Source organism: Melanotaenia boesemani, chromosome 12 (genome assembly GCF_017639745.1).
Source record: "Melanotaenia boesemani isolate fMelBoe1 chromosome 12, fMelBoe1.pri, whole genome shotgun sequence".
NCBI lineage: Eukaryota > Metazoa > Chordata > Actinopteri > Atheriniformes > Melanotaeniidae > Melanotaenia > Melanotaenia boesemani.
This window is the reverse complement of record NC_055693.1, coordinates 424330-449593: the sequence shown is the minus strand read 5'-3', so window position 1 is coordinate 449593 and position 25264 is coordinate 424330. Positions and strand designations below refer to the sequence as shown.

At 45.6% G+C, this 25264-nt stretch overlaps 1 protein-coding gene across 6 annotated transcripts in view; it reads right to left on the bottom strand.

The window, feature by feature from the left end:
* LOC121650713 (tubulin polyglutamylase TTLL5-like) overlaps positions 1–24048 on the bottom strand; it is a 51697-nt gene extending 27649 nt beyond the window's left edge. For 2 of the 6 annotated variants that reach the window (XM_042002392.1, XM_042002394.1), the window contains exons 1-12: positions 23736–24047; positions 23458–23555; positions 14449–14558; positions 14287–14369; positions 13377–13483; positions 11922–12052; positions 11772–11854; positions 8537–8606; positions 8383–8467; positions 2726–2827; positions 2569–2660; positions 2376–2483 (exon numbers count right to left, since the gene is read on the bottom strand). In XM_042002392.1, coding sequence (XP_041858326.1) covers positions 2376–2483; positions 2569–2660; positions 2726–2827; positions 8383–8467; positions 8537–8606; positions 11772–11854; positions 11922–12052; positions 13377–13483; positions 14287–14369; positions 14449–14558; positions 23458–23516 — 1030 coding nt within the window. In that variant the 5' untranslated portion in view covers positions 23517–23555; positions 23736–24047. Of the gene's footprint in view, positions 1–2375; positions 2484–2568; positions 2661–2725; positions 2828–8382; positions 8468–8536; positions 8607–11771; positions 11855–11921; positions 12053–13376; positions 13484–14286; positions 14370–14448; positions 14559–23457; positions 23556–23735 lie in introns of those variants that run through there. The other 4 variants (XM_042002395.1, XM_042002393.1, XM_042002396.1 and 1 more) reach the window with 4 other exon arrangements.
* Between the last annotated feature and the right edge of the window lie 1216 nt (positions 24049–25264).

The window sequence follows — 25264 nt, the reverse complement described above, 5'->3', positions numbered from 1 at the left end:
TCCTGGTTCTAGTTCTGATGGAGGTTTTCCTTCCTGGTTCTAGTTCTGGTGGAGGTTTTCCTTCCTGGTTCTGGTTCTGATGGAGGTTTTCCTTCCTGGTTCTAGTTCTGATGGAGGTTTTCCTTCCTGATCCTGTTGGAAGTTTTCCTTCCTGGTATTAGTTCTGATGGAGGTTTTCCTTCCTGGTTCTAGTTCTGATGGAGGTTTTCCTTCCCGGTTCTAGTTCTGGTGGAGGTTTTCCTTCCTGGTTCTGGTCCTGATGGAGGTTTTCCTTCCTGGTTCTAGTTCTGATGGAGGTTTTCCTTCCTGGTCCTGATGGAGGTTTTCTATCCCGGTTCTGGTTCTGATGGAGGTTTTCCTTCCTGGTTCTAGTTCTGATGGAGGTTTTCCTTCCTGATCCTGATGGAAGTTTTCCTTCCTGGTTCTAGTTCTGGTGGAGGTTTTTCTTCCCGGTTCTGGTTGTGATGGAGATTTTCCTTCCTGGTCCTGATGGAAGTTTTCCTTCCTGGTTCTAATTCTGGTGGAGATTTTCCTTCCCGGTTCTAGTTCTGATGGAGGTTTTCCTTCCTGGTTCTGGTTCTGATGGAGGTTTTCCTTCCTGGTCCTGATGGAGGTTTTCCTCCTGGTATTAGTTCTGATGGAGGTTTTCCTTCCTGGTTCTGGTCCTGATGGAGGTTTTCCTTCCTGGTTCTAGTTCTGATGGAGGTTTTCCTTCCTGGTTCTAGTTCTACTGGAGGTTTTCCTTCCTGGTTCTGGTTCTGATGGAGGTTTTCCTTCCTGGTTCTAGTTCTGATGGAGGTTTTCCTTCCTGGTCCTGATGGAAGTTTTCCTTCCTTGTTCTAGTTCTGGTGGAGGTTTTCCTTCCTGGTTCTAGTTCTGGTGGAGATTTTCCTTCCTGGTTCTGATCCTGATGGAGGTTTTCCTTCCTGGTTCTAGTTCTGATGGAGGTTTTCCTTCCTGATCCTGATGGAAGTTTTCCTTCCTGGTTCTAGTTCTGATGGAGGTTTTCCTTCCTGGTTCTAGTTCTGGTGGAGGTTTTCCTTCCTGGTTCTGATGGAGGTTTTCCTTCCTGGTTCTAGTTCTGATGGAGGTTTTCCTTCCTGATCCTGATGGAAGTTTTCCTTCCTGGTTCTAGTTCTGGTGGAGGTTTTTCTTCCCGGTTCTGGTTCTGATGGAGATTTTCCTTCCTGGTCGTGATGGAAGTTTTCCTTCCTGGTTCTAGTTTTGGTGGAGGTTTTCCTTCCTGGTTCTAGTTCTGATGGAGGTTTTCCTTCCTGGTTCTAGTTCTGGTGGAGGTTTCCTTCCTGGTTCTGGTGGACGTTTTCCTTCCTGGTTCTAGTTCTGGTGGAGGTTTTCCTTCCTGGTTCTGATGGAGGTTTTCCTTCCTGGTTCTAGTTCTGGTGGAGGTTTTCCTTCCTGGTTCTGGTTCTGATGGAGATTTTACTTCCTGGTCCTGATGGAAGTTTTCCTTCCTGGTTCTAATTCTGGTGGAGATTTTCCTTCTCGGTTCTGGTACTGATGGAGGTTTTTCTTCCCGGTTCTGGTTCTGATGGAGGTTTTCCTTCCTGGTCCTGATGGAGGCTTTCCTTCCTGGTTCTAGTTCTGATGGAGATTTTCCTTCCCAGTTCTGGTCCTGATGGAGGTTTTCCTTCCTGGTTCTAGTTCTGATGGAGGTTTTCCTTCCTGGTTGTAGTTCTGATGGAGGTTTTCCTTCCTGGTTCTGATGGAGGTTTTCCTTCCTGGTCCTGATGGAGGTTTTCCTTCCTGGTTCTAGTTCTGATGGAGGTTTTACTTCCTGGTTGTAGTTCTGATGGAGGCTTTCCTTTCTGGTTCTGATGGAGGTTTTCCTTCCTGGTTCTGATGGAGGTTTTCCTTCCTTGTCCTGATGGAGGTTTTCCTTCCTGGTTCTAGTTCTGATGGAGGTTTTCCTTCCTGGTTGTAGTTCTGATGGAGGCTTTCCTTTCTGGTTCTGATGGAGGTTTTCCTTCCTGGTTCTTGTTCTGGTGGAGGTTTTCCTTCCTGGTTCTGGTTCTACTGGAGGTTTTCCTTCCTGGTTCTGGTTCTTGTGGAGGTTTTCCTTCCTGGTTCTGGTTCTGATGAAGGTTTTCCTTCCTGGTTCTGGTGGAGGTTTTCCGTCCTGGTTCTGGTTCTGGTGGAGGTTTTCCGTCCTGGTTTTGGTTCTGATGGAGGTCTTCCTTAGCTAGCTTAATATTGTTTTGAACTGGTTTATATGAACACGGTTAAAATGAATTGGACTGAATTAATATCTAAAATGACCGTGTTGTGAACTAGTTCTGTATAAATAAAGCTGAAGTGAAGTGACTAGAGATTCATGTGGACAGTGTAGTTGGTTCATCTCTGATTAGAATAATTACCGAAGCAGTTGTTCCTGTGAGGAATGGAGGTCCTGCAGGCTGCAGCGATCTGCTGCTCGACGCTCAGCACGGCTTTTATGATGACGTCCTCCACCTTCCTCATCAGCACTGGAACGCAGAGGATGGAAAATTCCCACATTTCCAGTCTGGAAGAACCAAAGATCTGATCCTGAAAGACGAAGGTCTGACTCACCGTTGGTGTCTTTCCCTTCCTGCTTCAGATACCTCAGCACTGCACTCATGCTCCATTTGTTCCCATAATCCTCCACTTCAGGGTCGTCACAGCTAAAAGGACAGAAATCCAGTCAGCGGGATTCAGGCTCCACCTCCAGAGCTCACCTGAGGCTCACCTGACGTAGTCCCGGCTCTTCTTATTCAGACTGTAGTTGGTCAGATGCATGAAGGTGTTCTTGATGTTGGTAGAAGTCTGGTCGTATTTAACCGTAGCAAACCTGCAGACGGACAACAATATTCCACATTCATTCCCAACACCATTCCCAGTATTCCCTGCACCATGATGAGAGAATTATGCTGAATGATGATGGAATATTATAAAGAATATTTCTGGAGATGATACTTAAATGATCCTGGGAATTATGCTGAGAATGATGCATCACATCATCACATTCATTTTACCAGTCGCTTTTCTCCAAAGTGACTTACAGAGTTCAGGCAGCAGCATTGAGGGTTTTGCTTTGTAGGTGTTAATATTCGTTCCCTGGTATTCGAGCTATGGTTTTCCGCATGGGAGACGGATGACCTGCCTACTGAGCTAACCACAATACTGGAATGATCTCGGGAATGAGGATGGAATGATGCAGGGAATGACGGAATGATCCAGGGAATGATCCTTGAATGATGCAGGAAATGATGGAATGATGCAGGGAATGATAATGGAATGATCCAGGGAATGATGGAATGATGCAGAGAATGACTGAATGATGCAGGGCATGATAATGGAATGATCCAGGGAATGATGCAGGAAATGATGCTGGAATGATGCAGGGAATGATGATGGAATGATTTAGGGAATGATGCTCGAATGATCCAGGGAATGATGGAATGATGCAGGGAATGATAATGTAATGATCCAGGGAATGATGCAGGAAATGATCATTGAATGATGCAGGGAATGATAGAATGATCCAGGGAATGATGATGGAATGATGCAGGGAATGATAATGGAATGATCCAAGGAATGATGGAATGATGCAGAGAATGATTGAATGGTGCAGGGCATGATAATGGAATGATCCAGGGAATGATGCAGGAAATGATGCTGGAATGATCCAGGGAATGATGATGGAATGATACAGGGAATGATGATTGGAATGATTCAGGGAATGATGGAATGATCCAGGGAATGATGATGGAATGATGATGGAATGATACAGGGAATGACAATGGAATGATCCAGGGAATGATGCAGAGAATGACTGAATGATGCAGGGCATGATAATGGAATGATCCAGGGAATGATGCAGGAAATGATGCTGGAATGATCCAGGGAATGATGATGGAATGATGCAGGGAATGATGATTGGAATGATTCAGGGAATGATGGAATGATACAGGGAATGACAATGGAATGATCCAGGGAATGATGCAGAGAATGACTGAATGATGCAGGGCATGATAATGGAATGATCCAGGGAATGATGCAGGAAATGATGCTGGAATGATGCAGGGAATTATGCTGGAATGATCCAGGGAATGATGATGGAATGATGCAGGGAATGATGATTAGAATGATTCAGGGAATGATGGAATGATCCAGGGAATGATGATGGAATGATACAGGGAATGACAATGGAATGATCCAGGGAATGATGCAGAGAATGACTGAATGATGCAGGGCATGATAATGGAATGATCCAGGGAATGATGCAGGAAATGATGCTGGAATGATCCAGGGAATGATGATGGAATGATGCAGGGAATGATTCAGGGAATGATGGAATGATCCAGGGAATGATGATGGAATGATGATGGAATGATACAGGGAATGACAATGGAATGATCCAGGGAATGATGCAGAGAATGACTGAATGATGCAGGGCATGATAATGGAATGATCCAGGGAATGATGCAGGAAATGATGCTGGAATGATGCAGGGAATGATGCTGGAATGATGCAGGGAATGATGATGGAATGATGCAGGGAATGATGATTGGAATGATTCAGGGAATGATGGAATGATCCAGGGAATGATGATGGAATGATACAGGGAATGACAATGGAATGATCCAGGGAATGATGCAGAGAATGATTGAATGATGCAGGGCATGATAATGGAATGATTCAGGGAATGATGCTGGAATGATGCAGAGAATGATGGAATGATCCAGGGAATGATGATGGAATGATGCAGGGAATGATGAGTGGAATGATTCAGGGAATGATGATGGAATGATGATTGTAATGATTCAGGGAATGATGGAATTATCCAGGGAATGATAATGGAATGATGCAGGGAAAGATAATGGAATGATCTAAGGAATGATGCTGGAATGATGCAGGGAATGATGATTGTAATGATTCAGGGAATGATGGAATTATCCAGGGAATGATAATGGAATGATGCAGAGAATGATGGAATGATTCAGGGAAAGATGCAGGGAATGACGGAATGATGCAGAGAACGATGGTATGATGCAGGGAATGATGCTGGAATGATGCAGGAAATGCTTCGAGGAAGGATGGAATGATGTAGGGAATGATGATGGAATGATGCAGGGAATGATCAAGGGAGTGATGATGGAATGACGCAGGGAATGATAATGGAATGATCCAGGAAATGATGCTGGAATGATGCAGGGAATGATGATTGTAATGATTCAGGGAATGATGGAATTATCCAAGGAATGATAATGGAATGATGCAGAGAATGATGGAATGATTCAGGGAATGATTCAGGGAATGACGGAATGATGCAGAGAACGATGGTATGATGCAGGGAATGATGCTGGAATGATGCAGGAAATGCTTCGAGGAATGATGGAATGATGCAGGGAATGATGGAATTATCCAAGGAATGATAATGGAATGATCCAGGGAATGATGATGGAATGATCAAGGGAATGATGATGGAATGATGCAGGCAATGATAATGGAATGATCTAGGGAATGATCCAGGGAATGATAATGGAATGATGCAGGCAATGATAATGGAATGATCTAGGGAATGATCTAGGGAATGATCCAGGGAATGATAATGGAATGATGCAGGCAATGATACTGGAATGATACAGGAAATGGTAATGGAATGATCCAGAGAATGATAATGGAATGATGCAGGCAATGATAATGGAATGATCCAGAAAATGATAATGGAATGATCCAGGAAATGATGATGGAATGATGCAGGCAATGATAATGGAATGATCTAGGGAATGATCCAGGGAATGATAATGGAATGATGCAGGCAATGATAATGGAATGATCTAGGGAATGATCTAGGGAATGATCCAGGGAATGATAATGGAATGATGCAGGCAATGATAATGGAATGATCCAGGAAATGGTAATGGAATGAGCCAGGGAATGATAATGGGATGATGCAGGCAATGATAATGGAATGATCTAGGGAATGATCCAGGGAATGATAATGGAATGATGCACGCAATGATAATGGAATGATCCAGGAAATGATAATGGAATGATCCAGGGAACGATGATGGAATGATGCAGGCAATGATAATGGAATGATCCAGGAAATGATAATGGAATGATCGAGGGAACGATGATGGAATAATGCAGGTAATGATAATGGAATGATCCAGGAAATGATGATGGAATGATCCAGGAAATGATAATGGAATGATCCAGGAAATGGTAATGGAATGATCCAGGGAATGATGATGGAATGATTCAGGGAATGATGATGGAATGATGCAGGCAATGATAATGGAATGATCCAGGAAATGATAATGGAATGATCGAGGGAACGATGATGGAATAATGCAGGTAATGATAATGGAATGATCCAGGAAATGATGATGGAATGATCCAGGAAATGATAATGGAATGATCCAGGAAATGGTAATGGAATGATCCAGGGAATGATGATGGAATGATTCAGGGAACGATGATGGAATGATGCAGGCAATGATAATGGAATGATCCAGGAAATGATAATGGAATGATCCAGGAAATGATAATGGAATGATCCAGGGAACGATAATGGGATGATGCAGGCAATGATAATGGAATGATCTAGGGAATGATCCAGGGAATGATAATGGAATGATGCAGGCAATGATAATGGAATGATCTAGGGAATGATCCAGGGAACGATAATGGAATGATGCAGGCAATGATAATGGAATGATCCAGGAAATGATAATGGAATGATCCAGGAAATGATGATGGAATGATCCAGGAAATGATAATGGAATGATCCAGGAAATGGTAATGGAATGATCCAGGAAATGATGATGGAATGATCCAGGGAATGATGATGGAATGATGCAGGCAATGATAATGGAATGATCCAGGAAATGATAATGGAATGATCCAGGAAATGATAATGGAATGATCCAGGAAATGATGATGGAATGATCCAGGAAATGATAATGGAATGATCCAGGAAATGATGATGGAATGATCCAGGAAATGATAATGGAATGATCCAGGAAATGATGATGGAATGTGTGTGTTCTGGTCTCCTCCATTTCTCCAGAACAACCAGGATAATCAAAGACTTTCTCAGGATAAAACATCCTACGCAGCTGGTTATCAACCCAGGCCTTTCCATCTGGATCAGAGCGTGTTCAGATAAAAGGGGCAGAGTCAGCAGCATCTGACCAATCGCAGACATGGAGAAACCCTGCAGAGCAGCGAGTCCACCATGGAGGATCAGACCGTTATTCTTCACATTAAGGATTAAACATATCATCCAGGCAAGAAGCAGCACTGTTTCCGTAGCAACAGCCAGGAAGGAACACTGGCTCTGTTAATGTGAACATTAGTTTGATTATACATTATTAATTAATTGGACAACATAAACGGACATCACTCTGATCCCTTCCACTGTATTACAGCATGGACGTTTCGGGCAGAGCTTTCTCACTTTTTATTTATAACCACGAAGACAGAGGTAAAGCTTTTGGCGGCGTATAGGTACATTTGTCTTCTGTTAGCAGCGTAACTCAAAAAGGTGAGGACAGATTTTGGTTAGATTTTCAGGAAATGTCAGAAATGGAATAAAGATGATGGTGATTAGATTTTGGGGGTGATGCGGATCACCGCCTAGATCCAAGATGTTTTTACTATGAGGAGACAGGGTCATTCTGCCATTAGAGCTTCTAACTCAATAATAATTTCCTCAATCATTGGCCAATAAATGGATAAATAAATAAACTAAAATGTCCGGTGGAGGTGGACATTCTCAGAGCTTCTAGTCTCCATCCAGATCTTTGGAGGCTCCGCCCTCATGTCAGTGTTTGTGATGGAATATTAATTCCTCACCGTGACGACATGGTTGTGCTTCCATAAACTCCTGGTTCTGCAGGTCTGCCATGTGTGAGAGCTATTATTAACTCATTAACTCAGTCCAGCCCTGCAGGAGCTAAACGGGACCAGGTCCAGAACCAGGACAGAAACATCCTTCACAGCTCTCAGAGACCAGGCTTAATTTCTTCATCTGTCCCTAAAACTCCTCCTCGCCTAGCTTCCTCTCACCATCCACCTCCACCCTGGATGGGATCTTCTAGGAATGGGTGGGGCATTTTCCAGCCAATCTGATTGGTTTATACTTTATATGATTTATGGCTTTATACTTGGTCTCTGATCCAGAACAGAACCTGATCCAGAGCAGGTTAGCCGTTTAGCGTAAGTCACCACGGTGATTTAACCGGAAAGAAGTGAACCAGCTACATAGGAAAGAAGACCCTAAGTTAACCCCAAAGTTACCAGGATGAGAGAAAATCCAGTTTCCTGGTTCAGGCCTCTGGTTTCTACCAGGTAAGTCTGGGACCACGAAGCAGGCCCACCTGCAGGACTCACCTGGCCAGGCCTTCCTCGTACACGTAGATGAGGAGCGGATCGAATGACGTCACAAGCACGTACAGACGCACATCGAATTTGAACTCTGTAAACAACAACAACAGCAGTGAGAGGTGGCGAGAGAACTGGTCTTTACCAAGCTGGGATTCCTCACCGTCGATCAGCAGGGGGTCGTTGATGTACCGAGACACCAGGATGTTTTCATCCACCGACACCTGACTGGGCTGCAGGACAGAGAGGACAGGACGCCATGAGGCTTGGAAAACATCACTGGATGCCTTTTGGTCAAAGACTGAATTCAGCTTTTTGTGAGTAATTTGCATAAATAAGAAACAAAAGAGTCCTTAGTTAATAAATGGCACAAGTAATTTCATGCTAGAAACAGTTCAAATGTTCAAATCTAATCAGAGTGAGACATCTGCATCACAACAATCTGTGGCATATTGTACGTGGAGCTAAGTGAGCTTAGTGAGCTAAGTGAGCGAGTACCATAGAACAATGAGGCTCATAAACAAGCTAAATGTACCCTAACACGCCTGCGCCCTGGGAAACTGTCTTTGTGTATTAATGTGTTCAGAAAACACTTACCTGTGTGTCAAAGGTATTTTGGTTGTTTAAAATGTGCCAGTGTAATGTACAATAGTTTAAGCTAGGCTAACCAACTTGAGTGTGCTAGTAAGAAGTGTGTATCAGAAATTTGTTTTTCCCTGTCTGTAACAACAAGAAATATAAAAGTACTTAAAAGATCTTTGATGAAATCAGGAACAGCCTTGTGTGGAGACCTTCTTCTTTGTTTGCTTTGTTTGCTGTCTAGCTTCATAGCCACGTGTTGTGAGGACACCACAACCACAGTAACATCAGGATAAACCACGAGCTGAACCAGGAGCTGGACTAACAAACCCAGATATCTCTCCATTACCTGGTGGACTTAAGGCAGATTTTTAGTCACGTGGCGTCCGCGTCGCCGCTGTAGGCTCGACCCGCACCTCTTCCAGACCTGACGTGCACCCCTGCTACGCAGATGGTTCTGCAGATGTAATCCCTTGTGATTGGTCAGTTAGGGATTACGAGTTTCTGGATATCTGAATTTGTGTGGTAACCACCATTTTTAAAAACACCACCCAATGAATAAAGCTGATCGAATTATTTCTTCATTTTCTTCAACAAGCTAATAAAGACACTGAACCATACTGGCCACCATTGTTGTTTTAAAACAGGAAAAACCACCGAACTGAAGAGAACCATCAAAAGAACTCCAACCTGGTCAGTTTACCGGCCAATACCACCCCTGCTGCCACCTTCAGGTTAGGAGGAGAAACTGCAACATAAAAATAAAATGTCGCGTTCCCCCTACGCTCGAGAGCACCCACCAGAGTCAGCTACACCGTAACCGACCGCAAGCAGACGCCGCGCGAGTATTATTCTGCTTTAACCCATTCAGGATCCTGATCAGTGGTACTATGAAGCTGGTTATCAACTCGCCTATTCAACCCAAGGCTTTCCATCTAGATCAGTCATAGACTGTATATAAAAGATGGGCGGAGCCTCCGTAGGTTTCTGAAGAGCAAAAGCGAAGCTCATTGGGCGTTCCCACCGTCGCCATCTAGGTAGCTACACACATGTCGTTAGTCCCGGAAAATCCAAAAATGGACAAAGAGGTGGAGCTGAGAAGGGGACTGTGAAGGTGGGGGTGGATGACTGACATCCATCAAACTCCGAGCTGCCTGTAGCTAAAAGCTAACCGAGCTAACCCGGAGCTAACGGTAGCTAACCAGCTAACAGAGGTAGGCGGGCTAAAGCTAAGGCGTGCTGTTAGCCGGCTAAAAACCGCGGTTGTGCTGCACTCTCAGACCGTTATTCTTCACAGTATGAAAACCACGTCTGACAGGACATTAACGAATGAGACATCACTCTGATCATTACTGCCCAGACATGTGGGGCAGAGCTTCCTCACTTCCTTCCTTCCTTTATATTTTCCATCCAGTTCCCTTCAGTTCTAAAAAGGATCTTCTGATTGTTCAAGAAGTGGAGCTTTTATGCTCGTTGGTCTCTGATCCAGAACAGAACGTGATCTGGAACAGGTGAGCCGTTCAGCGTAAGTTACCACAGTGATTTATCCAGTAATAAGTAAATGAGCTTAGTTGTACCTGGGTTACCCCTAAAGTTACCTGGATAAGAGAAAATCCAGTTTCCTGGTTCAGGCCTCTGGTCCCTCCTAATGACTCTCAGAATGGTCCCTATGATTGATGGATGGATGGATGGATGATGGATGGATGGATGGATGATGGATGGATGGATGGATGGATGGATGGACGGATGGATGGATGGACGGATGGATGGATGGATAGATGATGGATGGATGATGGATGGATGGATGGATGGATAGATGATGGATGGATGATGGATGGATGGATGGATGGATGGATGGACGGATGATGGATGGATGGATAGATGATGGATGGATGGATAGATGATGGATGGATGATGGATGGATGGATGGATGGATGGATGATGGATGGATGGACGGATGGATGGATGGATGGATGGACGGATGGATGGATGGATGATGGATGGATGGATAGATGATGGATGGATGATGGATGGATGGACGGATGGATGGATGGATGATGGATAGATGATGGATGGATAGATGATGGATGGATGATGGATGGATGATGGATGGACGGATGGATGGATGGATGGATCAACATCTCCTCCCCTGTCATCCCGACTTATTATTTTTATGAGCGTGCTCTTTTAGGAGTGTTAATATCGAATGTGCCTTTTTATAAATTTTTACAAACAGCTTTAAAATCTAACGTGGTGTGAAAGGTGAGATCTGATTCTGAATAAACGTCTCACATCATCTCTGGTTTTATTCTGTCGCCGTTTCCCGTTTCCTGATTTTGTGCGTATGGCAGGGTGGGCGCAGCCGTGAACGGAGGGACGTTCTCCCACCAGGTCGGATTTTTATAAATCCCAGGAGTTGACTAGAACTGGTACGCCAGTTTTTGTACGCCAGCTTTAGAAATGAGACTCCTAGTCTCTTTATTGGCCTCATATCATCCATAATCCACCTTCTACCAGAGTTTCAGTGTCCAGATGAGAGTTTACCTGGTAGAATGAGGATGATGAAGATTTATAACTACTGCTGGTAGTGTCATGGGATTGTTACGTTGATGGTCTGACATTATATTAGCAAAAACAACGTCCACACCAGGTTCCTGCTGCATTTAAGGTCATCAGTTCATCTCAGGAAGGTGAATCTGAACGCATCATGTGAAGCGTCATGTTATCAAGTCTCTTCATCAACCTCACGGACTGAATGTGTGTTAAAATCAGCTGGTCTGAGTCATGAACCCCAGCATCACGGAACCCTTCTGACTCACGTTGCTGACCAGGTAGATCCCTCGTCCTCTGGAGGACGCTACGGGCTTAATGATCCACGGACCACCGTCCTTGGCAGCACAACCTGAGAGTGACAGGAGATGTTAGTCTGAGACGAAGACGGGACTGAGAGGACTCATCAGGACTCTTACTTTGGAACCTCTGGAACTCTGAGGGAAGAACAAAGGTCTGCGGAATAATGTGGAAGTTCCTGAAGCCATGAGTCTGCTGCATCCTCTGGATGTTCCTGTAGAGACGGTCCTTCCTCGTTAACTCATACGACCTGGAAACGAGGAGAAAGACGCGTTAAAAATGGAAGGAAGGAAGGAAGGATGGATGATGGATGGATGGATGGATAGATGAATAGATGGCTGGATGGCTGATGGATGCATGGATGGATGGAAGAATAGATGATGGATGGATGGATGGATGGATGATGGATGCATGGATGGATGGAAGAATAGATGATGGATGGATGGATGGATGGATGGAAGAATAGATGATGGATGATGGATGCATGGATGGATGGAAGAATAGATGATGGATGGATGGATGGATGGATGGATGATGGATGGATGGACAGATGGACAGATGGATGGATGGATGGATAATGGATGGATGATGGATGGAAGGATGGATGGATGAAGGATGGAGTGATGGATGGATGGATGATGGATGGATAGAGTGATGGATGGATGGATGGATGGAAGAATAGATGATGGATGGATGGATGGAGAATGGATGATGGATGGATGGACAGATGGATGGATGGATGGATAATGGATGGATGATGGATGGAAGGATGAAGGATGGAGTGATGAATGGATGGATGATGGATGGATGGAGTGATGGATGGATGGATAGATGGATGGAAGAATATATGATGGATGGATGATGGATGGATGGATGGAAGGATGGATGGATGGAGAATGGATGATGGATGGATGACAGATGGATGGAAGGATAGATGATGGATGGATGGATGGATGGAGAATGGATGATGGATGGATGGACAGATGGATGGATGGATGGAAGGATGGATGGAGAATGGATGATGGATGGATGGACAGATGGATGGATGGATGGACAGATGGATGGATGGATGGACAGATGGATGGAAGGATAGATGATGGCTGGATGGAAGGATGGATGGAGAATGGATGATGGATGGATGGACAGATGGATGGATGGATAGATGATGGATGGATGGAAGGATGGATGGAGAATGGATGATGGATGGATGGACAGATGGATGGAAGGATGGATGGATGAAGGATGGATGGATGATGGATGGAGTGATGGATGGATGGATGATGGATGGATGAAGGATGGAGTGATGGATGATGGATGGAGAATGGATGGATGGATGGATGGATGAATGGATGGATGGATGGACAGATAGATGGACAGATGGACGGATGGACAGATGGATGGATGGATGGACAGATGGATGATGGATGGATGGACAGATGGATGGATGGATAATGGATGATGGATGGATGGATGGACAGATGGATGGATGGATAGATGGATGGATGGATGGATGGATGGATGGATGGATAGATGGATGGATGGATGGACAGATGGACGGATGGATTGTCTGCTACCTGGGGAAGTGGTTGACCTTCTGGAAGTCCTGGAGGCTGTGCAGGACGTAGGGCTTCAGGTGCGAGCCGGTCCACATCAGGTTGAAGTCCTTACTGTTGGGGTGGACCTGAAACACAGCTGTTACTGAGACCACCTCCCATCTGGCGTTTCATTGGTCAGGTCATGCTGTATTAGTTCACTCTCTATGTATTCTGTTCTGCTCTCTGCCTCCTGTTCATTAGCTGCTTTTCATCATCTGGTTTTATTTGGGGGGCAGCGGCTCAGGCGACAGAGTGGGTCATCCAATGATCCGAAGGTTTAAGTCCCTCTCTCACAGTCAATTTGTCACTGTGTCCTTGGGCGAGACACTTCACCTTCCTTGCTGCAGTGTGGACATTAGAGGCTGTAGGCTCAGATTAGCTGCTCCGTGGATACAATGTGAAGCGCTTTGGTTACCTTGAAAAGTGCTGTAGAAATCTAATCCATCATTGTGTCCTGCTCCCTGTTAGTTGCCCTCTGTGTATATACCTCTCGGTTTCTGTTATACCCTCCCGGTTCATCAGGGTCTTTATGTGGTGTAGTCTTGGTGTCCTGTTACCATCGTGTGTCCTCTGGTTTGTCTTTAGTTCATGTGATTAAACCTTTATTCTGCACCCGTCTGTCTCCCACCTCGTCAGCCTGCATTAGGGTCCTTACCTCCGCCTCGGCCAGAGACAGGTAAGGAATCACCTTGATTTATATTTTATTAATTATTATTATTATTATAATGAATAATATATAGTTGCTTTTCCAGGAAAATGAACGTTAAAAACACTAAATCCCACCACAACCTTTTCTGAGGACACGGACCAGTCTGCCTGAAATCCCGGAGGGATGGACGTCTAAGTCCCAGTTCTTAAGGACACGGACCGGACCAGATGTGTACTTTACCTCGTGGAATCCATGATTGGTCAGAATTCCTCGCACCAGGCAGCTCTCTGTTCGGATGATCTTGAAGGCCAGATTATATCGTTCTGGACAAACCAAACAGGACAAAGTTCTGTCAGCCATCCCACCGAACCTCCGGGATGATCAGACGGTTCTGTACGGTACCTCCAACGCAGCAGATGTTCCGGTCCTTTGAGACTACGGCCTCAGGAAGGAAGAGGAGGACTGGGATGGTCCTGCTGAGGCCGCTCCATCTAATGCAGGGATGGTCTCTGCTAGAGAAACAAAACATATGGTCATGAAAACTGGATCAGAACAGAACCGGTCCATGAGGGAGGGTACTACTCGAAGCTGAGCTCCAGGAAGAGAAACCTGCAGCTCCCGGCTGTTCCTGATGGGTCGGAGCAACATGGAAAGTTCTCCATGGATCCATTTATCCTGTCAGGAACCCAGAGAAGGTGAAAGTAGTCTGTCCAGGAACTGCAGCCCAGCCAAGGAATGATGTTTCTATGTGGGTAGAAGGTAACTACAGCAGCGGGAAGCAGAACATCTCCAGTCAAAGTAAAATGTTCAAAATGCCGGCACACACACACACACACATGCATTGCACCTTGGGGAGCGCAGATGTTTATTTACACGCCACATGGACCTGGCAACCCGTTCACCCTTTCTGGAAAAATACAACACAGAAACTCCACAATCCTGAGCCCCACATCTTCCTAGTAAAAAATATATGTCTGAGTTTAAACTGACATGGTTTCTGTTTATATCTTAAATTAAACGTTTAGAAACCCTTGCACATTTACATTTCACGCTTTATATGTAAATTAAGGCCTGGGGAACACGGTCAAACGCCTTCTCCAAGTCCACAAAGCACATGTAGACTGGTTCAACAAACTCCCATGTCCCCTCAAAGACCCTGAAGAGGGTGTAGAGCTGGTCCACTGTTCCATGACCGGGATGAAAACCACACTGCTCCTCCTCAATCCGAGGTTCGACTATCTGACGGACCCTCCTCTCCAGCACCCCTGAATAGACCTTACCGGGGAGGCTGAGGAGTGTAATCCCCCTGTAGCTGGAGCACACCCTCCGGTTAACCCTTTTTGAAGAGGGGGACCACCACCCCAGTCTGCCAGTCCAGGGGAACTGTCCCCGATGTCCACGCGATGCTGCAGAAACATGTCAGCCAAGACAGCCCTACAGCATCCAGAGCCTTAAGGAACTCTGGGCGGACCTCATCCATCCCCAGGGCCCTGCCACTAAGGAGCTTTTTAACCACCAGGCCTGACCAGCATCCTCCCCCACCATCTGAGCCAACTCACCATCAGGTGGTGATCAGTTGACAGCTCCACCCCTCTCTTCACCCGAGTGTCCAGAACATGCGGCCGCAAGTCAGACGATACGACTACAAAGTCGATCATCGAACTGCGGCCTAGAGTGTCCTGGTGCCAAGTGCACATGTGGACACTCTTATGTCTGAACAAGGTGTTCGTTATGGACAGTCCATGACGAGCACTGAAGTCCAACAACAAAACACCACTCGGATTTAGATTAGGGGGGCCGTTCCTCCCAATCACGCCCCTCCAGGTCTCGCTGTCATTGCCCACGTGAGCATTAAGTCCCCGGATGGAGTGCTCTCCAACACCCTCTCCAAGGACTCCAAAAAGGGAGGGTACTCTGAACTGCTATTTGATGCATAAGCACAAACAACAGTCAGGACCCGTCCCCCCACCCGAAGGCTGAGGGAGGCAGTGGCTCAGGCGGTAGAGCAGGTCGTCCAATGATCGGAAGGTCGGCGGTTCGATTCCCGCTCCCGCAGTCATCTGTCGTTGTGTCCTTGGGCAAGACACTTAACCCTCCTTGCCTCCAGTGTTGGCATCGCTGGTGTATGAATGTGTGGATGAATGTTCGGTGATGGTCGGAGAGGCCGTAGGCGCAGACTGGCAGCCACGTTTCCGTCAGCTTGCCCCAGGGCAGCTGTGGCTACACACGTAGCTTACCATCAACAGGTATGAGTGAGGAGTGGATGAATAATGGATTCACACAATGTAAAGCGCTTTGGGTGCCTTGAAAAGCGCTATATAAATCTAATCCATTATTATTATTATTATTTATTATTACCCTTTCATCCACCGGGGTAAACCCCAACGTACAGGCACCAAGTCGGGGGGCAATGAGCATGCCCACACCTGCTCGGCGCCTCTCACTGGGAGCAACTCCAGAATGAAAGAGGGTCCAGCTCCTCTCAAGGACAGTGGTTCCAGAGCCCAAGCCATGCGTCGAGGTCAGTCCAACTATATCTAGCCGGAACCGCTCAACCTCACGCATCAGCTCAGGCTCCTTCCTTGCCAGAGAGGTGACATTCCACGTCCCTAGAGCTAGCTTCTGCAGCCGAGGATCAGACCGCCAGGGTCCCAGCCTCTGGCAGCCGCCCAGCTCACACTGCACCTGACCCCTATGGCCCCTCCTGCAGGTGGTGAGCCCACTGGAGGGGGAACCCATGGCACACTTTCGGGCTGAGCCTGAGGTGAATGTGACAGGTAGTGTAAAGCGGTTTGAATGGTCAAGCTGACTGGAAAAGTGCTACATAAGTACATTTACCATTTATTATCTAAACTAGAAAATTCAATCTCTCTCCCAACTTCAAAATGGGAGGCTGACTTATCAAGTAACTTTAAAATGACTACGAATTCAAACATGTAACTACTACAATTCATTATTCTGCATAGAACTCATTATACAGGACAAACGCTGTTCAGGACGTTCAGGATGGGTCTGTCACAAACATCTGCTCATTCACACTGTTAAGACAAATGACAATTACTTCCATGCTTTGTTTGCTTGCTGCTGCTCCTTGATTTTTATGCAGATTTTTTCCTCTTTTGTACTTACAAACCCACCCACAGTAGTCTTTGAATACCTATAAACCTCTGGAACTAAAGCATTTTAATAGAAACAGCATCTTGCATAGCTCTTGTACCTTCAGCACTCCGTGTATGTGGCCTACACACAGCTGAAGCCTGCACGTAGCACTCAGCTAAAGCTAAGTAGCTTGGAAAGGTGCTAACGCTAGGCTAACGAGCAGCAAGATGCCCTATTTCCACAGATGGCTACCAAGACCTGTTTAAGAAGATAACAGCGCTGGAGGTGAAAGTTTGCTGCTTTGAAGTAAATATTGAAGTACATGGACAATGTGGAAATGAAACGACCTCGTCATTGATTCAAAACAGCGGAGCAAGCTAACAGACGGCTAAAAGGCACAGATAACACTACCAAGAAGGAGGCAGCCTCTGTGAATTACAGTAAATCATCAGATACCAACCCTCCCTGGAACTGGTACAAAGCCAGAAAGTAAACCCTGCCTTCTGGAAAAGGGAGGACAACGTATCACAGGCCGGTGCAGCGAGCTGAAGTCTGAGACCAACTGGCCTCCAGTCTGAGACCGACTGGCCTCCACTCCCTACAAAACAAAGCACCTCTTCTACCCTCTACATGGTAGGAAACAGGACACCCAGACTGGGAAGGTTAACAACAAACCTCCACAGCACCTGAATGTGGAACTACAGAACAGATTTCTCCGCTATCGGCGGACTCGGATCTTTATGGACGACTATCTATCCCAGGACTGCGAGGTAAGGACTGATAACCGGTCAGGAAGGAAAAGGCCGCGGGGAAAGCTGAAGGCTGGGCCTGAAACTCTGATTATTGGTGATTCTGCTGTAAATGATGTTCAGCAGATGTGGGGAAAGTCCTCTGCTTTCCTAAAGATATGATCAGTGACCTGCAGGAGAGGATTCTGGAAGCCGTGGCTGATCACCCAGATGTGAGAACCATGGTTCTACATACAGGGTCACATGATGTGTCCCAGCACCAATCTGAGGTTGAGAACCAGGAGCAGGACTTTACTGGACTGTTAGACCATCAGAAGAGGAGAGATTCAGTAGATTACTGCCACTGAATAACTGGCTTATATCCACATGTGCTGACAACAAACTGCTTTTATTAACAAGTTTTACATGATTTGGCAACGCAGCTTCTTTTTAAGGCAAAAGTATTAAATGTGAACAAGTCAGGAGTGAAACTGTTCACCTCCAACTTTTTACTTCCTCCATCATCCCTCTGCACTCGGTGCCCAGACTGAGATCCAGGAGGAGTTCTTTCCCAGGATAGACCAACCAGAACCCAGAGGAGCCGCATCCGCCCCTACCCAGCCTCCAGAAACAGAGACATTGGTGGAGGCAAGAGGAAGGATCTTTATTTGCCCCCAACCTCCTCAACAGCACCATGAACCAGGACTGAACCAGCCATGGTTTTCCAGGACCAGATGATCCCTGTTTTTTAGAAGGTTCCAGAATATCTGGACAGTTTGGAAAAACGTAGCTCGGCCAGAACACAGAGCATAACCCGCTAAATACGACTGTAATTAATCACAATTAACGCGATCATTTGACACTACTAATTAAAACTAGCAGCAAGCTGATTGGCTGAAGCCCTGACAGGGCAGGTGTTGAAGAGAAGACCTGGTTAAACTTCCCGCTCAGTTATACACGTTCTGTGATCACCTCCATGGAGACATTATTAGCAGAAAGTGTCATAAAACTCGGGTCTTATTGGCTGCTGTGGACAGGATAACAAACCCTCCTGTGTCAGTAGAACCTGAACTTTATTCCACCAAGGCTGCAATGAGTTCACCAAATTCTTCACAGACAAGATCCAGAATATCAGACCAGCAGCAGGTTCATCAGTAGCAGGTTCAGGAGACATACTGGTCCATGAAAACCAGTTTAACCACCATGACACAGTTTAATCCATTAACAGCAAAGATCTGGGCGACATCTTACATCAGCTGAACTCCTCTTGCTGCTTGGACGTCCTGCCCACAGGTTTCTTCAAAAAGGTCTCAAAGACTCTGGAGCCAGATCTGGTCCAGATTGTGAACTGGTCTTTAATTTCAGGCGTCTTCTCAGAACTTTTAAAAACAGCTGTAATCAAACCTCTGCTAAAAAGAGACAATCTAGACACAAATGAGGAACTACAGACCGATCTCAAATCTTCTGTTTCTCAGTAAGATCATAAAAAGCCATTTTTCATCAACTAAACGACTTTTTAACACAAAACGGCTACGATGTCTTCCAGTCAGGTTTTAGACAGCACCACAGCCCCGAGATGCTCTGACCAAAGTCATTAATGACATAAGTTTGAATATAGATGATGGAAAAATGTCAGTCTAAGTCTTACTGGACCTCAGTGCTGCATTTGATACAGTCAACCACAATATATTACTCCCGACTGGAGAACTGGGTGGCCTCTCTGGTGCTGCACCGGTTTAAATCTTATTTAGAGAATAGAAAGTACTTAGTGTCAGTAGGTAACTTTACATCTGAGCAGACAAGAATTACATGTGGAGTTCCCCAAGGTTCCATCCTGGGGCCTCTTCTGTTTAACATCTACCCAGTTCATTTAGATCCAGGTTAAAGACCCACCTGCTCTCTGCTGCATGGAACCAGTTTTTATTTACAGTCCAGATCTGGATCTGGTTCTTTAAGTTGGATCATGTTTAATACTCTTTCCCCACACTGGAACTTTATTTCTTCTATTTGACCTATTTTATTTACTTTTTTTTTTTTTTTAAACCTTTATTTAACCAGATAAAAAGCCCATTGAGATCATGATCTCTTTCACAAGGGTGACCTGGCCAAGAGGTCTGCAGCACGTCATAAACAGACAAACAAAACAGTATGAGAACCAAAACAAAGAAACAAAACAAAATTAAACATACAATATCACCAAAGCAATAGCATTTTCAACATAGAGTGCATGTACTATCCAAGCAATTTTACAACAGACAATGAATTAAGATTTATAACACAGGCACTGTCCAATAGTCTCACTCTGTCTGTCCTTTAATATAGAGCGGAAAGCTCCAAGAGGAATAATTTCAAGAAGTTTCAGTTTGGCCTGTAGAGTGTTCCATGCTGTGGGGGCAGCAAAGCTAAATGCTCTTTTTCCAAATTCAGACCTTACTCGTGGAACAGATAAAACAAGTGTAGAACAAGATCGCAAGGCATAGCAGCTGCTTGTTTTCTGCAGTAAAGTGCACAAATAAGGACTCAAGCTTAAGAGAGCCTTATAAATTAGGGTCAGTCAGTGTGCAAACCTACAGACACTCAGAGAAGGCAAGATTGATTTTGCATATATTTCACAGTGATGGGTGAGATAACTGCAGATAACAAAGCTTTGTCTTTCTGTTTTTATTTCTTTTAATCGTTTTTATTGCACTTTGCTTCCTGCTGTAATGTTTTATGTAAAGAACTTTGTGCTGTACAAATAAATGTGCCTTTGGTCCTGCACACCTGTCCGCACCTGTCAGCGTGGTTTAACCGGAATATTCCTGCAAACCCACCACTGTGTCAACTTGGTGACCTGGATGACATTAATATGGGAATTAATTCTGCACTCATGCATCACAAAGAAAACTTTCTGGAAAACCAAAAAAAATCTGTGTAATCAGCAGTTTAAATCAAATTTTATTTCTACAGCCCATGTAGCCTCCCCCTACCGGCCAGACCCCGTTCTGTAGCAGCATGACCTCCATCCCCGGCTACCGTCTCTGAACTGGATGACGTATAAAACACCAGCAGAATGAAAACATCTGGTTGATGCTGCTGCCAGGAAACGGGACCTTAGGATCCAGTCCCACTGGAAGCCAGCCCACCATGACCACAGAGGGCGCCACCACAGGAAACAGACCAGGGCAGACCGGGGTCCACACCACAGCCCCCAGACAAGGGCAGTTACCATGGCAACAACCCTGCAGACAGAGCAGGCAGAGCTACCGGTGTGAAGGATCTCCAGGAAGAAACACTGGAGTTAAACAGTAGAAACAAGATTAAATAAACTTAGAAACAGCAAGAACCGATAAGACCTACAAGAATAAAAATAGAGATAAAGGATAAAATAAAATAAAATGAAATAAAGGGGTTCATAAAAACTGTACGGAGCCACATAAACAAGTGGAAATTTAATAGAAATAAATAAATTAAATAAGTAAAGTATAGTCTCTGCAGCCTGAGGTTCTCTGGCAGGCTGGTCCAGTCCAGGCCCGTAGTGGTGGACCGAGGCCTCACCAGTCCTGGTTCTGACTTTAGGGAACAACCAAGAGGCCGGTACCAGAGGACCTCAGGGTCTGCGAGGGCTCATAATTTAAAAGGTCAGATATATGAGAAGGTCCAAGACCATGAAGACATTTATAAACCAGTAAAAGAAGCTTAAAATCATCCTGAAACACACGGAGAGCCAATGCAGTGATTTTAGACCTGGTGGTCCTCGTCAGGACTCTGCTGCTGAGTTGTGGAGTAGCTGCAGGTTAGAGACCAGAGAGCAGGCGTTACAGTCATCTGTTCTACTAGAAGTAAAAGCATCAGCACCTCACTGCTGGCAGAGAGAGGAATGGACGACTGTTTTTAAGATGATAAAATCCAGTTTTTGTTATATTTCTGTGTGAATAAAATCCAGCCCAGAGTAGAAAAGAAACCAGGTTTCTCCCACACCAGGAAGGTTAAAATGTTGGAATTCTGGTCCCAGAAAACTGACGGTTCACTGCTGGAAGACAAACGCTGACGATCCTCTGGTCCTCCTGAAGTCCAGGTCCTCCACAATTATCTGTCCAACAAAAATTTAACCCTCCTGACCTCTTCATCAGGAACTGCCTTCTAGTACCGGGTCGTCCTCTTCATCAGGAACTGCCTTCTAGTACCGGGTCGTCCTCTTCATCGGGTCCGCCTTCTAGTACCGGGTAGTCCTCTTCATCGGGTCCGCCTTCTAGTACCGGGTAGTCCTCTTCATCGGGTCCGCCTTCTAGTACCGGGTAGTCCTCTTCATCGGGACCGCCTTCTAGTACCGGGTCGTCCTCTTCATCGGGTCCGCCTTCTAGTACCCTTCTAGTACCGGGTCGTCCTCTTCATCGGGTCCGCCTTCTAGTACCGGGTCGTCCTCTTCATCGGGACCGCCTTCTAGTACCGGGTAGTCCTCGTCATCGGGACCGCCTTCTAGTACCGGGTCGTCCTCTTCATCGGGGCCGCCTTCTAGTACCGGGTCATCCTCTTCATCGGGACCGCCTTCTAGTACCGGGTCGTCCTCGTCATCGGGACCGCCTTCTAGTACCGGGTCGTGCTCTTCATCAGGTCCGCCTCGTCCTCTTCATCAGGACCGCCTTCTAGTACCGGGTCGTCCTCTTCATCAGGACCGGGTCGTCCTCTTCATCAGGACCGCCTTCTAGTACCGGGTCGTCCTCTTCATCAGGACCGCCTTCTAGTACCGGGTAGTCCTCTTCATCAGGTCCACCTTCTACTACCGGGTCGTCCTCTTCATCAGGTCCACCTTCTAGTACCGGGTCGTCCTCTTCATCAGGTCCACCTTCTAGTACTGGGTCGTCCTCTTCATCAGGTCCACCTTCTAGTACCGGGTCGTCCTCTTCATCAGGACCACCTTCTAGTACCGGGTCGTCCTCTTCATCAGGACCACCTTCTAGTACCGGGTTGTCCTCTTCATCAGGACCACCTTCTAGTACCGGGTCGGACCTTTTTAATCCTGGTGTGATAGATGAAGCAGGTGGTGGAAACCTTCCTCAGAGGTTTTCTACATATTAACATGACAGCATCACACAGTTGCTGCAGGTTTGTCGGCTGCATCCATGATGAGAATCTCCCGTTCCACCACATCCCAAAGCTGCTCTACTGGACTGAGATCTGGTGGCTGTGGAGGCTGTTGGAGTCCAGTGAACTCATCGTCATGTTCTAGAAAGCAGGTGGAGATGATCTGAGCTTTGTGACATGGTGCATTATCCTGCTGGAAGTAGCATCAGAAGATGCTCCACTGTGGTCATAAAGGGATGGACATGGTCAGCAACAATACTCAGGTAGGCTGTGCTGGTTAAACCAGGCCACGTTGGTACTAAGGGGCCCAAAGTGGACCAAGAAAATCTCCCTCCACCATGACACCAGCAGCAGCCTGAAGGGGAAGGAGGTTCCACTGTTTTTATAAATCCTAAAAGTTGACTAGAACTGGTTTTTCTACATACGCCAGCTTTAGAAATAAGGCCCATGGACATGAGCAGGTCCAGGTTTCTGACTGAAGACCCTGGTCCAGGTTTCTGATTGAGGGATCTGGACTTACTCTTGCTCATCTTCTGAGGAAGACTCCGTCTCCTTCCTCCCTCCGACCACAGCTGGCATCTCCACATGAAGACTGACAGACTTGCAGGTGAAATCCTCCTGGAACCAGAAGGACCAATAAAAACCTCCACATGAAAATTAACACGAGCTCACCAGGTGCATCTAACTGAAGCTACAGAAGCTGGCGGTTCGAAAAGCAGCTAGCGGGTGTAATGCTACTCATACACGCGCACACGACCACATAAACCAGAGTCAGTCCTCTAAAACCGTTTTCTGTACCTTATAATGAACACACACCACCGGAACCCGGACTTTATCTGCCACCGAGCCTGCTAACAGCTAGCTATCGTTCCAACGAGGACGGTTAATCCTGCTGGTAACTACAACAACTGAGTAGCAACAGAGCATGCGCAGTCACTCTGTTCACGTGACCGCATTGTAAAACGCATAGACCAGAGCCCTTCATAAACTCAGAGTTGCGACATCCGTTGACTTCGCTGTAAGAGCTGTCACGTGGGTTATGGAGCCTCCAAACAAAGCTCGCGCTGCTGGACTACAGAACAGCGATCAGATTACTGAGGGTGGAAACTAAATAAACACGTTTGTAACTGAATTAATTATTATGTTTGTTTAAGTGCTGATGAAGTCATGTTTAACCATAGATTAAATAAGTGTAACCGGAACAATAATTTCATACATTTTTGGAGGGAAATATTCATCTCAACTAACAAGCTAGCATTTATTAAAGACCAGACATGATGCTCCTCATTAGCCTCTATATTTCTTACTGCTAACCATCCTTATAATTCACTTTAGTAAAGTTAAAATATCAGCTTGTTAGGGCTTATTTTCATCTATTAAAGCCAGCCGTGTGGTAGCATGTAATGTCCCAGCAGTTTGGACTTAAAGTCAAAGACACTATGCAGAAAACACAGAAGATCCTCTTCAGGACAGGACTCTGTCTCATTTCAATGGTTTCTATTTAAAAGTCCAAATCTGCACCGTCTCTCTTTAGCTGAATAAAAACAAAGACTTGATCATGCTTAGTTTATGTTCTTCCCTTTTTGTCTTGTTTTTTATTTTAAATTATGCTTTATGCAGCAGACAGGAACACAGACATCCATCAGTTTGTCATTTTTCCTTCCCCAAGGTTTATTTTTATCTTTTCATTATGCAAACTGGAACTGATTTATTTATTTTATAGCCTTGTCCTGTTGTCTTATGTCATTAAAAAGTTTGTTTTTTAAAGGTTTAACTTGTTTTCTTGTCCTGTCGGGGCCAGTCCCACCAGTAGGTCAGGTGAGTTTTTAGTTAAACCAGGTTGTTACTCAGACTTTTCCTTTTACATTCAAAGCAAAGCAACTTTATTTGTACCACACAAATCAACAACATGGTGATTCAAAGGGCTTTACAAAGACTTTAAAAACATAAGAATATGTGAAGTATATATGAACCCTCGGTAATCTGATCGCTGCTGTCTGTTCTGTAAGTAAAGTCTGGCAGCGCGAGCCTTCTCTGGAGGCTCCATGACAGCGAAGTCAACTGATGTCACAACTCTGAGTTTATCGAGGGCTCTGGCTGAGGCCTCTGACCCGAGCTGCTGGCCAATGGGGTCAAACGCATGGATGTATTATAGAACTGGATAACGGACTGAACAATGGCGGCACGCCGATTTTTCCCAGTGGCCACTCGTGGTACTGCAACAAAAAATCCCATGGGGCCCAAAAAGCATTTTTCCCATAGGCCACAATGGTAAAAGACACGGCTGTAAAACTGTTGACAGGACGTCTTCAGCTTTAAACACAGCT